At 37.9% G+C, this 15,326-nt stretch overlaps 1 protein-coding gene across 20 annotated transcripts in view; it reads right to left on the bottom strand.

Moving 5' to 3' along the window:
- Hdac9 (histone deacetylase 9) overlaps window positions 1-15,326 on the bottom strand; it is an 824,691-nt gene that overhangs the window by 459,864 nt on the left and 349,501 nt on the right. For 17 of the 20 annotated variants that reach the window (XM_076941980.1, XM_076941976.1, XM_076941988.1 and 14 more), the window contains one exon: window positions 1,326-1,388. In XM_076941980.1, the coding sequence (XP_076798095.1) occupies window positions 1,326-1,388 (63 nt within the window). Of the gene's footprint in view, window positions 1-1,325; window positions 1,389-1,650; window positions 2,034-15,326 lie in introns of those variants that run through there. The other 3 variants (XM_034514202.2, XM_076941982.1, XM_076941990.1) reach the window with 3 other exon arrangements.

Raw genomic sequence — 15,326 nt, 5'->3', positions numbered from 1 at the left:
CAGACATCACTCATGAATATAATTACTGTGGCATTGGTGTAGAATACCAACTTTTACAAAACTGACATTTCATTAAGATTCCATAAAAAGATGGGGTAAACAGAGGATCTGAAAACCATCACACAGAACAGAGCTTTAAAGAGAACTGGCTTAGACAAGATCCACAGATGGGAATGAGTACAGGCACCGAAGCCGACTTCATGCCAACCTGTGGAATATTCCTTTCCTACTTAAGTCTACTAAGTAAAAGCTGTATGATGTGACATTCTTATCGGGGATGTAGGCAGGGATCTCTAACTGAGAAAGCCCACAGGGGAACTCGGAAGCTCCAAAGAAGAACTTTAAACCAATTTAGGTTGCAGCATTCAGAAGATGGTAGAAACACAGTAATAAGAGCTTTATGAACTGGTTATAGAAAACAAATAACAAACAGAAGTAATTAAAGTAAATCAGACTGCCTGAAGAGTGGGGACTTTTAATAGACATAAACTGGTCAAATGGACAAGTCCCATCGCTCATCAGAGGATCTCCAAGAGCTCAAGCATGTACAGAAAAACTGTGAACTAGAATTTGTTCCTGTCACAATTTGACAAAGCATTGAACCTGCTTCTAACACATTTCTTTCTTTGTGTATGTGTGTGTGTGTGTACACGCGTGCTCATGTGCGCACGAGTTCACTTCACCTGCCTGGCACTGCTAGACTTCCCAAGTGTTTGGGGAGAAATTAAAATAAGCATCTGGTAATAATTCTGTTTCATCTAAAACAAATTCACCCTGAGCTTCAGAGAAAAAGCTACACTCGGACAAGAATAAAACTACCTGAGAACCACTCAGACATATCCTTCAGAAGGTAGGTCTATAAATAGTTATGCTTGTGTATGCACACTGTAAACATACAGTCATCTGGCTGGCTGAAGCTGCGATTTAAACTGAAGCCCCAAGCTGAACTTAAAGTCCCACTAGCATGTGTTAACAATCAGCACAGCTCTCCTTTTCTCTGGTTGCACAGTAAGGCAAACACCTGCCTTTTACTTGTATTAGTGTCTCCTGGCATCAGAAGCAATACTTTGCAATTTCATTCAGAAGCAGCCTTCCCTGAACACACTCAGAATTTGCAGGGAAGGAGTAATGGAAGGATTTAAGTTAAACATTTCAATGGCACCAAAAAAATTAAAAAAAAAAAAAAAAAAAAAAAAAAAAAACCAAAACATCAACATCAAGCTGAAAAAGCAATTCCTTAAGCAAGCTGCTTTCTTTCATTTCCCTACCAGCCTCCCGTCCAGCCTTCTCAAACATAAACATCCCAGCTTTAAAAGAGGTCATACCTGAGCTGATCATACTGTGCATTCTTTGCTGAGCCAAGAGCTGCTCCCGTCCGGCCACTCCATCTGAGGAAACACAGGAGTCAGTCTCGTAAATTGTCTGCAGCATACTCCAGTCACTCTTACTTCAGCTCCATGAAAGATTCATCACTGCTCGGTGCTCTCTGGTCCCAAGAGCTACCCTGACTGGTCCTCCCTCCTCTCCGAGGAGAAACGGCAAGCGGAGGATCAACTTCCACAATAATTTCCTTTCTGCTTAGATGGACATACCCTTTAAAAAGACCTGGGCACTTTCCCCACCACCACCCCAACCCCTCCAATTACCAACCTGTGTGCAAAGCAGAAAGAGCAGAGTGGATGCTATAGCTGGCTGGAGTTTTAGGTTATCCTGGAAACTGAGAGCAGGTGGGCAAAAGGAATGTGCTTCGGGGTTATTTCTTTTTAAGAACAAGTAGAAAAACGTTAACTCTACCCAAGAGGATAAAAAAGAAAGGAAACCATTAAACCTGGCGTCTAGCTCCCTGGACTGCTAGGGTATCAAGGCGAGATCCTCAGCCTGAAAGTGGCTCCAGAGGGTGTCCTCCTATCTGTCTGTGCGTCTCTCTCTTCCCTTTCTCAGTCTCTCTCAGCTCAAGTTGGCTAAAGCTAGTGATAATCCATTTGCATATGAATCAACAACAGCATGGCCCACAGGCACAGAAATAGAACAATGGTCGGCCTGAGCCAAAAATAGGTCAAGCATGGCCGAGTGATTGCAGCCTGCATTAATGCATTTAAAAATACCCCACCAAAGCCAGCTGTCCAGCCTCTATCTTTCAAACCATAATTCTCTATTGCAGGGCCTTAAAAGCAATTAACTCTTTCCTCCCTCCACTTGCTTTACATACTGGGTTTTCATACCGGAATCTCACCTCCAAGGAAAGGAAATCAAGAGAAAAGAAGCAGAATCCTAACTCAAGGAGGGAGGATGCACACACATTTCATTTTATTTCTGTAGTATGTGTTTTTGGAAGAGAGAGCAGAGAAGTGCAGAGCTGTATTGGTTCTAAAATAATACTGGAAGCTTTTGCTCATAATGTGGTTTCTGCCTCACCCACGCACAGCAATCCTGGTGTTCTATTTTTGTTGCCTGTTTCTCTGGCTACACTGCAGTTGGCTGTAGGACGAGAAGCTTTTCTGCCTTCGAGTTTCAGCACTGACAGGAGATTTAGCAGAGGTAGTTTTTTGGAAAAAACAAGCAAAGCCCAGAATAAAAACTTTATGAAGTGTTGGATTGGTTCTTTATTGCTGCTGCTGTCGTTGTTGTTGTTGTTGTTGTTGTTGTTTATTTGCTATTTGCCCACCTCACTGACCCTAATGTGATCTTAGACCACCTATCAAGTTTATTACAGCCAGGTCCTACTACACTTAAAACCCCAAAACCAAACTGTGGCTTAGGTCTGCAATACTCTCCTCTGTCTCAGTGCCACACGCCAGATCCACTTCACCTGTATAATTGTTGATATTTTCTTATAGGTGTGGGATCAGTGGACATCTGCACCTGCCAATCAGAAAACCAATCCCTATGCCCATTCCCCGAGTACAAATGTCCAGTGCCTATTTATACCTTGGATGGTTAAAATATAGACCTCAGGTTAGTATGAATATGTCAATAGTTTTAGGCCAACACGGGTTATAGGATTCACCTATAAGGTGAATAGAATTCAGAACCTCTCTAAACAGTTCTATAGTCTCTGGCATACATTGATAATAACATTTCTCGGCAAGCAATGAATTCAGCATCCCCAAATGGGACACTAGCACCTAACCAGTTCCAAGGACATATAGGAAAGTGAAACCCCTCATTCTGCCAGTTCTTCCAAGTCTACTCCGCATCAGTGACAGGGAAAGAAGTGAGGAACAGCTCCTGCTGCAAAGTGCTTAGACCAAGCAGACAGAAGAGGAAGCTCCCCACAACCAGGCTGTGGGGACCAGGCGAAGCAAAGAGGAATGCACAGAAGTCTGGCAAAGAGAAGATGGGACAACGGTAGCTGGATTCTTTTCCTTGTGTAGATTTCTCCTCTTCTGGAAAAGGCATTATTTGAACGGCCAACTCACAAAACTTTTAAGAGCAGTTTTCTAAATGCGATTGTATTTAAGCAAAACAACAAAACCTTAATGTTTGTATCACTAAAAAAATAGGTTTCACGTTTCTTCTTTTTTAAAGTGGATCCATAAAATTCAAGGTATGGAGACACTGTCCTCTGATAAGGAAAGTCATCTTTGTGTGGTTATCATACAAAACACCTTAGACTTGGTGAAAGGGATTGTTCACAACAGATATATGGAATCTGCCTCAGTTTCTTCCACATGAGCTGCTCTTCCAACCAGGGCAGCTTCATTCTTATTTTTTTTTTTACTTGAGAGATGCAATGTTTCTCCCTTTATTATTGTTTCATTTTTAATATTTATTCTATAATGTTTTTGCACTATAAGACACATCTCCATTTATTGTTGCATCTCGTGCACTCTGCCTAGTGCATTAAGGTCCTGTCGGAAAAGCTTTTAGACAGCCATTCGCAGTGCTTGTAAAATGATTTTTTATTTATAATTTTTTGTAGAGAACTTATAAATAGAAAACATCACATATGAGATTAGTTGTATCATAAGTGTATAAATTTTAATGAACTTTTACACAGTGAGAACAGCCATTCTGAAGGTTTGGAGCTTCACAATGGATCTTGTATTTTCACTGTTAATTATATTTTCATGTGGTCAAGCACCACAAAGCAAAAACAACAACAACAAAAGAAACAACCAATCAACCAAACAAACAAAACCAAAAAAATAATGACAGTTAAACCTAAAAATCCAATTAATTAGCATTACATCAGTTTTCATTATTTGCTGTCCATGATTTAATGTGTACACCCGTATTTAATCTTTCCTTATCACCTATGGATTACCTTATATTCCCTTCTTTCTAAATGTTTTCTTTTAACCACATGAATATTTGTTTACATATATACATATCTGCAATAGACTAGATGTACCTGAGAGGAAAAATGTTATTTTTTTCTGACATTATGTGACCTCAATTAATATCAATTAATACATTTTAAGTGCACCTGCTTTCCTAAAATTTCGTGTTTACTTTTGTTCAGAGATGAATAGTACTCCATTTTATATCTGTACCAGATTTCATTACCCATTCACTGGCGGATAGGTAGTCAACATCCTAGGCATCAGGAAAATGCAAATTAAAATTGCTTTGACTCCACCTTACTTCAGTCAAGATGTATCTCAGGTAGACGACAAGGTAACAAACTGCTAATGAGAGCATGCTCAGACAGAAGGAACCTCATACACCTCAGATGGGAATTAAAACCAGTGTTACTGCTGCCACTATGCAAATCAGTGTGGAGATTCCTCAAAAAAACTAAAACCAGAGCTATCATTTGAGTTCTTCCACCACACTTGGTATATACCCAGAGGACTACAGGCCAGCCATGCTCACTATGGCATTATTTGGATATAGAATCATCCCAGAGTCACATGAACACATGAATGCATTCAAAGACAATGGGTATATATGCACAATAGAATTTATTCAGCTATGAAGAAGGAAATTACAACACTTTCTGGAAAATTATGGACCTAGATACAATCATCTTAAACAAATCAAGCCAGACTCTGAAAAATATTTCTGCAGAGTGCTGATTTAAATGTATGTATGTATGTATGCATGTATGTATGTATGTATGTATGTATGTATGTATTTATGTAGGGCAGACACATATGCGTATGTATATGTTAGACATCAAAATAGAAATGATACTCTGAGACAAGAAGACGAGATCTAAACAACCAAGGGGCGGGGGGGGGGGAGGACACATATTATATATTCTGAATGTCATGAAAGTAAATGGGGGAAAATTGGGAGGAGGAAAGAAAACACCAAAGGGTGAAAAGAAGTCAAGAGAGAAATGAATAAGAGGAAATTACATGTCATGTCTGGCCTCAGTGGGAGAAAATGTACCTAGTCCTGCAGTGACTTGAGGTGCCTGAATGTGTTGTTTCCTTGGGAGGGGACCTCCCCATTCTCAGAGGTGAAGGGACCCTGTGAGGGGGAAACTAACAGGAGGATGGAGGGGCTACAATCAGGATGTAAAATGAGTAAATAAATAAATTAATGAAAGCAACAATGAGTGAAAAATACGACAATGAAATAAATTTCTCTGTGAATGAATATTTGCAATATTTATGTCATTTTAAAGAAAAGAAAACCTACTACCATCAAGCTCCCTGTCCGTCCACCACTACTGCTTTTGTTTTTTTGTTTTTGTGTGTCCCTATAATAAAAATATCTAAAGAGACTTGTTTATGGTGACCAACATTCATGTTCTCCGGTTACCCAGCCTTACTCCTTACCAAAATTATACAAATATGTTACTTTATATTTTCAGAATAAAGTGCCAAATGAATTACTGATAAAAGTGAAATAATTGTCTACTTGTTTCAGAGTGTTTTCAACAAAATATACAAAAATTGTGAAAAATATGTAAGACAAATAACACAATCATAATATTGGCATAATAGATGCCTACACATCTTTCGTCACTTCATGCTTAATTACACCCACAGAACACAATTGACAAAAAAGATCCCTAAGCTTTTATAAGCGAAAATAGAATAAAACTCCAGAATAGCAAGAAATTATCCTATTTCTCTGAGGTTCCAGGAAACTGCTGTCCAACATGTCTTCATTTTCAGTGTGTTGTATGTCTCACCTCTAACAGGATGGATTTACTCAACTTCTTTTTTATTAGCATTCCTGTCCTCTATTTCTGTGTTGACAGCAAAAAGATATTGTAGTATGAAAATATATTTGGCCCTTCATATGGCAATTGAAGTTTGTGTTGCTGGAGAAAAATGAGCACCGTGATGATCAACATGGACACTGACCGCCAGCATTTGACATCTAGAAAACTCAACTGTAAGAAGGTGAATGTCTCACACCATCTCAGTAATACTGGTAAAGAAACGCAACTAAGTTTGTTTACAGCTATTTTTGACACTAGCTTTACGGATCATGTGGAAGAGCACTTGGTTTTACAATCATGTTAACTAGCATAAACATCCAAGTTAGAGGGCATTGTTTTTTAAATGTCAATATAATAAATTTAAATCAATTGGCTAAGTTCTTTTGAAATAGAATTATTATCATCATATTTTACCTTCAGATAGATAAAAATATAGGAGACAATGAAAGCAAAAGTCCAGGTTCCCAAATTAGTTGAAAGTGCATACTGGATCCTATTCTCCAATGTTTTTCAAAAATTATGACAATTATGAAACATTTGACAAAAATACCCGGGTGGGAAAAATGAAACAGTGTCTTTCCAAAGTTAGCCAAGTACTGAGGACAGTGCTCAGTGGTGGAGCACTGTCTTTTTTTTTTTCTACCGTGCTCAAGTAGCAAGGGTCTATAGCCAGCACTGTAAATATGAAGTAAAGGAAACCTATTACAGACGTCCCCTCAGACCTCCTGCTCATTGTGGTCTTTTCTCAAATCTGTCTTACGATGGCTGAAGTTTTCAGCCTAAGCAAAAGCAGTTCAATCTCTTTTCTAGAGGCATGGTGATAGAAATGTCAGGCAAGCAGGCTTTTCATTTCACCCCAGAATCTAAGCTTTAAAACTCTGTTCCCTAAAACATAAAGTTGTGCTTTATAAGAATCTCATAAATTCCTGGGTGACGTCCGGAATCCTCCCTCTACGCAGCCATTCATGGTCATTTTCCCTTCCATCGCATCTTCAGATGTCTCACACTGCTGCCACTGCCAACAGTATTTTATGCATTCCATTATGAACAATGGGTTTGTGCTCACGGCTTTCTCAGGAGCAGTGTGGAGGGGGAATGGCCTATGTAATCATTTCTGTTTGTGAACTAGCTTACTTATCTGAATTTCCTCTTCTAGAAGAATAGCATCAGTTGTTAGTTAACAAAGAAACAGTCATTTTCATAAACTCCTCCCTGTTGGCTGCTTGCCAACAGGCACTGTCTACCTGGACCCAGCAGCAAGTAGAAAGCTTCGGAAAACTCATCTGCAATAAAATTATAGAGAGACCGTTTCATACAAAATCATTTTTAAAGGATCACTGGGTCTTGATTTGATATCCCCCACATACTTTCTTTCAAAATAGAGTGCACCAAGTTATGACTTAGTCTGGTATTAGGAGTTAGAGCAGACTGAGCTATGACTTCATCTGGTTTTAGGGATTTACAGAGGGTTGGGATCAACTTGCTAGAAAAGCCACTTATTGGATAAAAGAAAAAAAATTTATCTTTTCAGTAGCTTTTCTGCTGATTCTGAAGCTCAACAAAGCATGAGACCCACGAGATTTGATCTTCTTCCCAAAGCAGTAATTACATTGCTAAAAATATAGATGGATAAAATATCTTTTTATTACAATATCAAATTAGCGAGTATTATTACAAAATAATTTTTAAATGAAAATAATTAAAATAGCTCAGATGTAGGAAGCAGTGTCACTAATATTCAACATGGAAAGACTAGAAAGAATGTTCAGAAATGGCTTTTTGTTGCTGGAGCATGAGGCCAGCACTCCCCACTTCAGGTGAGGAGCACCTGAGCACTCCCCGCTTCAGGTGAGGAGTACCTGAGGACTCCCTACTTCAGGTGAGGAGCACTTGAGGACTCCCCGCTTCAGGTGAGGAGCACCTGAGCACTAGTCTTCCTAAGGAGCACCTTGTTCTTCTGAATTATATTTTCTAAGTGTTTTCCAGTTGCACATGTGTGGCTGTATTCAGCTTTAAGTGTCCAACACAGAAGGCTAAATCTATATGGCCACGATGGCCTGGAATAAATGGGTAAAGTAAAACTCATTCATTCAGATACTGAATAATCATAGATCTACATAGGAATAATAGCCTGTACTTCCACAGAACTTCCAGTTTTAGAATGAAGAACTACAGTTACTAATATAGTTTAATTTTTAAAAACATGATTGACATGTTTTTAAACATGGTGACACACAATCTGTAATTATGGCACTTAGGATACAAAGGCCAAAAGGTCACCAATTGTTTGAGGCTAACCCAGTATTTGTAGAAAATAAAGATTCCAGGCTATCCTGGCTTAAAACAAAATTAATAAACAAACAAAAGTCCCATTGATCTCATTTCAATTTTCTGTTAATTTTAATACACTGGATTCTTAATAAGAAACCTCGGAGGGTTACAGAAATTATAGAAAATCATATAATACCAAACTGATGGGCATTCAATTAGAGTTATTACTGAAATAACGCCACAAATCTTCCTCTAAGCAATTCATATTCAAGGTATTCAATTATTTGAAAAGCTATTATCAGTCTATCTTCCCTAACACACTTCAGAAATTCTTAAAGAAAGCTGTAGAGTTGATTCAGTGCTTAAGTGTTCAATTGCGGTTATTACCCCTCGCCGACAAGCTTGCAAAGACTGTCTATTTTGCTGCCTGCTACATGACTAAATTTGAGCACCATGTTTGCATACAGCTTTCTACCCAAGAAATAATACTACAATGAATAAATGATGGCAGATCTGGAATAATTCCCCTATTATACAACTTACAATATTTCATTGCTATACATCTTGCCATAGAATCTTACTAAAACATTAATTTAGGAATACATAAATCATAATCAAAATCTAAACTCATGGCTGTATGTCATTATAGTAATTATAATAGCATTAATTCAGTTCAGGGTTATCATGCTTTCCCAAGATTCATTTTTTCCCTTGGCTTACCATCATCCATAAAATATTAGAAATGTCCCTATGAGATAATCTACGAGATCTAATAAAACTTGAGTGAACAAAGTCATACTATTTGAGGCATTTGAAAGATATCAACACTAAGACAGTAACATAAAATGCATCTGTGGCTCCCTTACAATATTGGATTATAATAATTATAATAATTTAATACCTCTCTCAATGATAGAGACATTTAGAAAACTCTTGTCACCAATTGGTTAGCACTACAGGAATCTGTTATCCTTTTGCCTCTGTAGTACCACACCGCCACGTCTGGCTCATGTACTCCACTGAATTGGTGAACTCTTCTGAATCTATCACATCTCAAGATTCTGAGGGAAAGCTTTATAGCCTTTCTTCCTTTCAAAGAGATGGTACATAAACACAATTTTTTGTATCATTTGACTCTAAAATATCACACATGAGAACACTAAGCTAATTAATACCATTTTCTATTAATGCTTTGTGACGGTTTGTATATGCTCGTCCCAGGGAGTGGCACAATTAGAAGTTGTGGCCCTGTTGGAGTAGGTGTGTCACTGTGGATGTGGGTTATATGACTCTCATCCTAGCTGCCTGGAAGTCAGTATTCTACTAGCACCCTTTAGATGAAGATATAGAACTCTCGGTTCCTCCAGCACTATACCTGCTTGGATGCTGCCATGCCCCCACCTTGATGATAATGGACTGAACCTCCTGAACCTGTAAGCCAACCCCAATTAAATGTTGTCCTTTAAAAGACTTGTTTTGGTCATGGTGTCTGTTCACAACAGTAAAACCCTAACTAAGACGTGCTTGAACTAATATGTCAGTACATATCAGCCAGAATACATTGCTATTGTTTTACATGGGTAATGATTAGCTTTAATTGCAAACCTGATACAATCTAGAATCACTTGTGATGAGTCACAATGAGGAACTGTATAAATATAGTTGACATGCGGACATGTCTGTAAAAGATCTTTTAGTGGGGATGGCTGAGTTGAAACAGTCCATTATGAATGTGAGCAGCACAAGTTTGTGGGCTGGACCATAAACTGTATGAGAATGGTGACGAGCCAAGCAGAAGCATGCATGCGTGCATTTATTTCTCTGCTCTGAACTGTGGCAGTGACTAGCTGCCTCAAGTTCCTGCTGCCCTGACTCTCCTACAATGATGAGCTGTAACCTGGAATTATGAGCTAAAATAGGCTTTCTTCCCTAACTTGCTTTCGTCAGTGTTTGATCACAGCTGCCGGAAACAGAAAGCCCCTTTTGAATAAATGAACCTCTCTAAGGAACAGCATCTACTTTGAAGTACGAACTAGCGTGAATGAACCAGCTCACGTTGTCTGAACTTCAGATGAACAAGGGAGTTATGACATCATAAACACTCAATAGGAATCCTGGTTTTAACACAGACAGAGTTATGAAAATAAAAATTCTAGAAATCTATTCAAGTACCGTTTACATTCTGATTGTCACTTGTTGGTACGCATTAAAAGCGTGATTAATCTTTACAAAAATAAGTCTTCCCCTATTGTATCTGTGGTGGTACGTTTGTTTGTTTTTTTTTTTTATGGTTTTTTTTTTTTTTTTTTTTTTTTTTTTACAAAGAATTAGTTTGTCATTCTGGGCTTTCTCATACAATATATACTTTTTACTAATAGTTTTTGAGAATTTAATATAATTATATTTCTTCCTTCCCTAAACTCTCTCCAAACCCACTTATCCAGCCCTCCCTGTTCTCCTTCAGGTTCATAGCCTCTTTTATCAACTGTTATTGCATGCATATATGTAGCTATGTTTTAATGCTTACCTTCAGTCATGAATAGAATCCAGAGAAGTGCTAGAGCTAAGAACTGTGATCCCTCTTCCTTGCAGTTAATTCAAGAATAGCAAATTTCACAAATTCAATCCGCAACTTTCGTATCATTGCTTGCCATGAAGGACAAGTTACTATTTGTCTCCTCACAGCAAAACCTATCATCAAATTATATCAAGAGAGTTCTAGAGTGCTTTCCTCTAAAAATAGCAGTATTTTATAGTCATAATTAAATTATAACTTAAGAAGCCAACTCAGTTGTGTGTCAACTCCCAAATTTAAGAAAGAAGAAGACCCTAGAACATATCTTACTTACTTTTGACAGACTAAAAAAGTGATAGCAATGGCCCATAAAGTATAAGTATAAAAGTATAAGTATGGCCATATCACTAAGGGCTAATGAACCATGGGTATGAGATTTTCTAGAATAGAGAAAATGACTTCAAATATCATTCACGTTCAGACCACAGTGTGACTTGACAGTAAGGTCCACTTCTTTTCAAATGATGTGCATAAGATACGGTTATGTTGGTATTCCTTCTGCCAATTCCTCATTCTTCAGACACATTGCTATTATAATCCATGATCCTCTTCCACATTTTTCCTACTTGGTGAACACTTTGTGTTCAAAGTAATCAATTTATGTTTATATTTACTCAGTAAATGATTCTCTACATACTTCTAGATGATTTTTCTATTTCTCCATTCTGCTGAAAAGCTTCTCTTCCACTTGATGAACTTCAAAAATGAGTCCATATCTTGATAGTTGGCGATCTTCTCAACAGCCAAGGCTTCTAGCACATGAATGATCATGAATGAGCATACCCTAACTCACTGTCCAACTGTGACAAAATGAGAGAATCTGGACAGTTTAGCTGCACATGATTCTGTGCAGGTCATCAACAAGATGAGAATAATGACATTCATTAGTGTACCTCTTATATATTGCTTAGAGAACAATATCCACTCAATACATGTGAGGCCCAGCACCTTCTGCATCTCCTAGTTCTACCCCACCTTAGATAACTCCTCCACAAATTTTATCTCAGATGTGGTTTCTACCTTCTCGGAAAAGCTCATGGTGTATACTAACACCACCTTCACCTGGCTATCAATGTGACGATTCCACAACACACAGTGCTTTTCAGAACAGATTGGCAGAGGAATATAAACTCTATAAAACATAGCAATTTTCTCAGAAATAGATCTTATTATTTAAGATATTTTAGTATTTAAAATATTTATATTTCTATATTGAAACTCCTTTTGTAAAATGGGATTTTGGGAGATTCAAAGAATTCTCCCTATGTTCTTAGGTCTCTGTAGCAGGCAAGATTGGCTCCATTTCCATTCTTCTAGGGGACACACTGATGTGGTTCATCTGACACCACAAAAGCTATGATAAAACAGTTTTCTAACTTAGAATCTCCTTGATTTTTCTGGTTTAAAGAAACCCTACTTGGCCAAAGCGTTTTCAAAGAGAGGACATGTGCTCATGTACCTTCTAGATCACAAGGATATGTTCTGAAAACTGTAGGAACCTTGGCTTTAGAGATTAACGTAAAGTCGATTCATGAGAACCACTTCATTTCCTTTTCAATTTTTTCCATATTTTTCTTTTCTGTTTGAGATGATAATTACATCTCCCTTTCCATTTCCTCTCTCCAAATACTCCCATAAGCTTCTTTTTGATCTCTTTCAAATTCGTGTTCTTTTTTTTATTAGATGAAATAAGTGTATGGTTTTATGTGCATACATATATCTCTAAATAGAACCTGCTCAGTTTGTATGATGTTATTTGTGTGTGTGTTTTTAAACCTGATTATTTGGTATTGGACTACCCCTGCTCTCAGCATTCCTTAGCTGCCTGTAGTTCTTTCTGTAGAGTTGAGGCCTTGTGGACTTTCCCTCTTCCACTATGACAGTCACATAATTATTCAATCCATGCCATGGGTTGTGGGAGAAGTACATTTTTATCTGAGTTATGCTTGTCATCTCAGTAAATTCGTTTTGAGAGGTACAACCAGAATGAATTCCTCAGCATTTCTGAAACATAATTCTGTCATCCTATAAATGGTAGTTAACATTTGTGACGCAGTATAGCATTGATGTTTAAAGATGCTATGAAATCCCTGATTGTGACAACTATACAATAGTCCTCAATGCACTGCTGTGTTTACTTTTAGTAGTATTAATACACAAATTAAGAACTGCATGACCTAGGATCAAGAGGTGGCTCAGTGCTTAAGAGCATGTACTGCTCTTTCAGAAGAACTGAGTTCTGGTCCCCAGCACCTATGTCAGGCAGCTCACAACTGCCTGTAACTCAGGCTGCAGGACAATCCAATGCCCTACCGTTTGTGGACACCAGCCTTCCGTGCACATATCACCCTCACACATACAATTAAAAATAAGAGCTCAAGCATTTGGTGTGACTGGGGTCCTTACATGAGGTACATCCTACTTTTAAAGGTCAGCTTGAAGCACCACAGTGCACTATCTGAAGATCACTAATTTCACTACTTTCCTATAGAAAAATAAACACAAAGTATAGAGAGTGCAGTGGCCTTCCAATGTGTGCATTACTCCCAGGCTGTTGAGCACACTCAACATAGCAATGTGCTACACCTACCTACAGAAGAAGCTGTGGGCTACACTAACTTTGCAGTCAACCTGATATCTGAATGAGCAAGAGAGCCTGATAACAATACCAACATGGGATGGAACTTCCACAGGAGACACTAAAGTACATCCTTGTTTGCCATTTAATCACAACCTGGGAAAATCTCAGTACATTACACGATGTAATGCTCCCCCAGGTAATATTTGTTTTAGCCCACAGAGCACACAATTAAAAAGGGACACAATTTAAAAGTCAGTATGCTAACATTAGCCATTTTGCACGAAGTTGTAACAATTTGGTTTGTTAGGAAGTGGAGACTGTCTTTTTCTTTGATCCACACCTGCAGCGGAGTCACGGCAGTGCCGGTTTAAGTAGAAGGGCAACAGACATAGTGGGAAAAGCTGTTTATTTTGTATTTCCCTTAAAATATGTTTTTATTTTATTGAGAATTTCATATAGTAGTACTATAGTTATTTCATTTTTACCATTCTATCTCCCCATTCCAACTCCTCTGTATACCTCAACTCCTTCTCAATTCATGACCTCCCATTTACCTATTGTTTTACACACACACACACACACACACACACACACACACACGCACACACACACACGCACACACACACACGCACACACACACACACACACACATACACACACACACACACCTTACTGAATATTTTTATATTGTTCTTACACACATGAATTTAGAGCTGACCACTGGAACTGAATAACCCATGAAGAAGCTTGTCTCTAGAGAAATTTTTTTTTTCTCTTCCAGCAGTCATTCATTGTTTACATCTCTTCATCTATGGGTGGGATTTCTGAACCCGATCCTGCATGTTATAAGTCATCATAGGTACAGCTTCTCTGCTGTGTCCCAAACAGCAAGTATCCTGGCCCTCTGCTTCCTGCACAATCCCTTTTCATGATTTTACCTGGGTCTTAGGAATTGGGGTTGCATTGCAGACGCATGTGTTGGGGCTGAGTACCCCATGGTCAGCTGTTCTTGCATTTTGACCAACTGTGGTTCTCTGTAAAAGTCTCCATCTGTTTCCAAATGCTTCTTTAATGAGGGAGAGATAAAATATTTATCCTTATACTCACAGATAAGTGAAGCTCTCATCCCCTCATCAAGTTTGATTATTATAAATTCCAAATCTTAGCTAGACTAAAATTTACTACTTGTTCACAATTTAAATTATACCTATTGGTGTAGTGGTTTGAGAAACCTCAATCCTAGACAAAAACAAACTAGCAGCAGCAACAACAACAACAAAAAACAAAAATGAAATAATTAAGATTAAATGCTAACTGTTTGGGAATTTACAATCCTACAATCCTAAATGAATGCCATGACATTTGTAAACCAGAAAAAAAAAAAAACCACTGGTCAAAAACAACATACAAAAACCATAGTTTCATTCAAATATGCACTTCACTAAAAGTAAGAGTGAACATATACCCAACATTATATGAAGGCAATTAAAATTTAAACCAATATGGATGCTGAGAAATGAGAACCCATTAAGGCTTTCAGAGATCCAATAATGGCTCAATTTTATTTTCACAGTCTAGTACTGTGAATATAACCATATTACCAAATAAAACAAGATAACCATATAGTTAATATTCTGGGAAAACTGAAGTACTCATTTCTCTATATTCAAGTCAATCATGAGTCATTATAACATTTCAAAAAAGAAAGTCATGAAATAAGACATATTGGTCTCCAGACATTCAAATATATAGGATTCAAATCAGTTAACTGAAAA

This window comes from Arvicanthis niloticus, chromosome 11 (assembly GCF_011762505.2).
Source record: "Arvicanthis niloticus isolate mArvNil1 chromosome 11, mArvNil1.pat.X, whole genome shotgun sequence".
Taxonomy (NCBI): domain Eukaryota; kingdom Metazoa; phylum Chordata; class Mammalia; order Rodentia; family Muridae; genus Arvicanthis; species Arvicanthis niloticus.
This window is presented reverse-complemented; position numbering and strand designations above follow the sequence as displayed.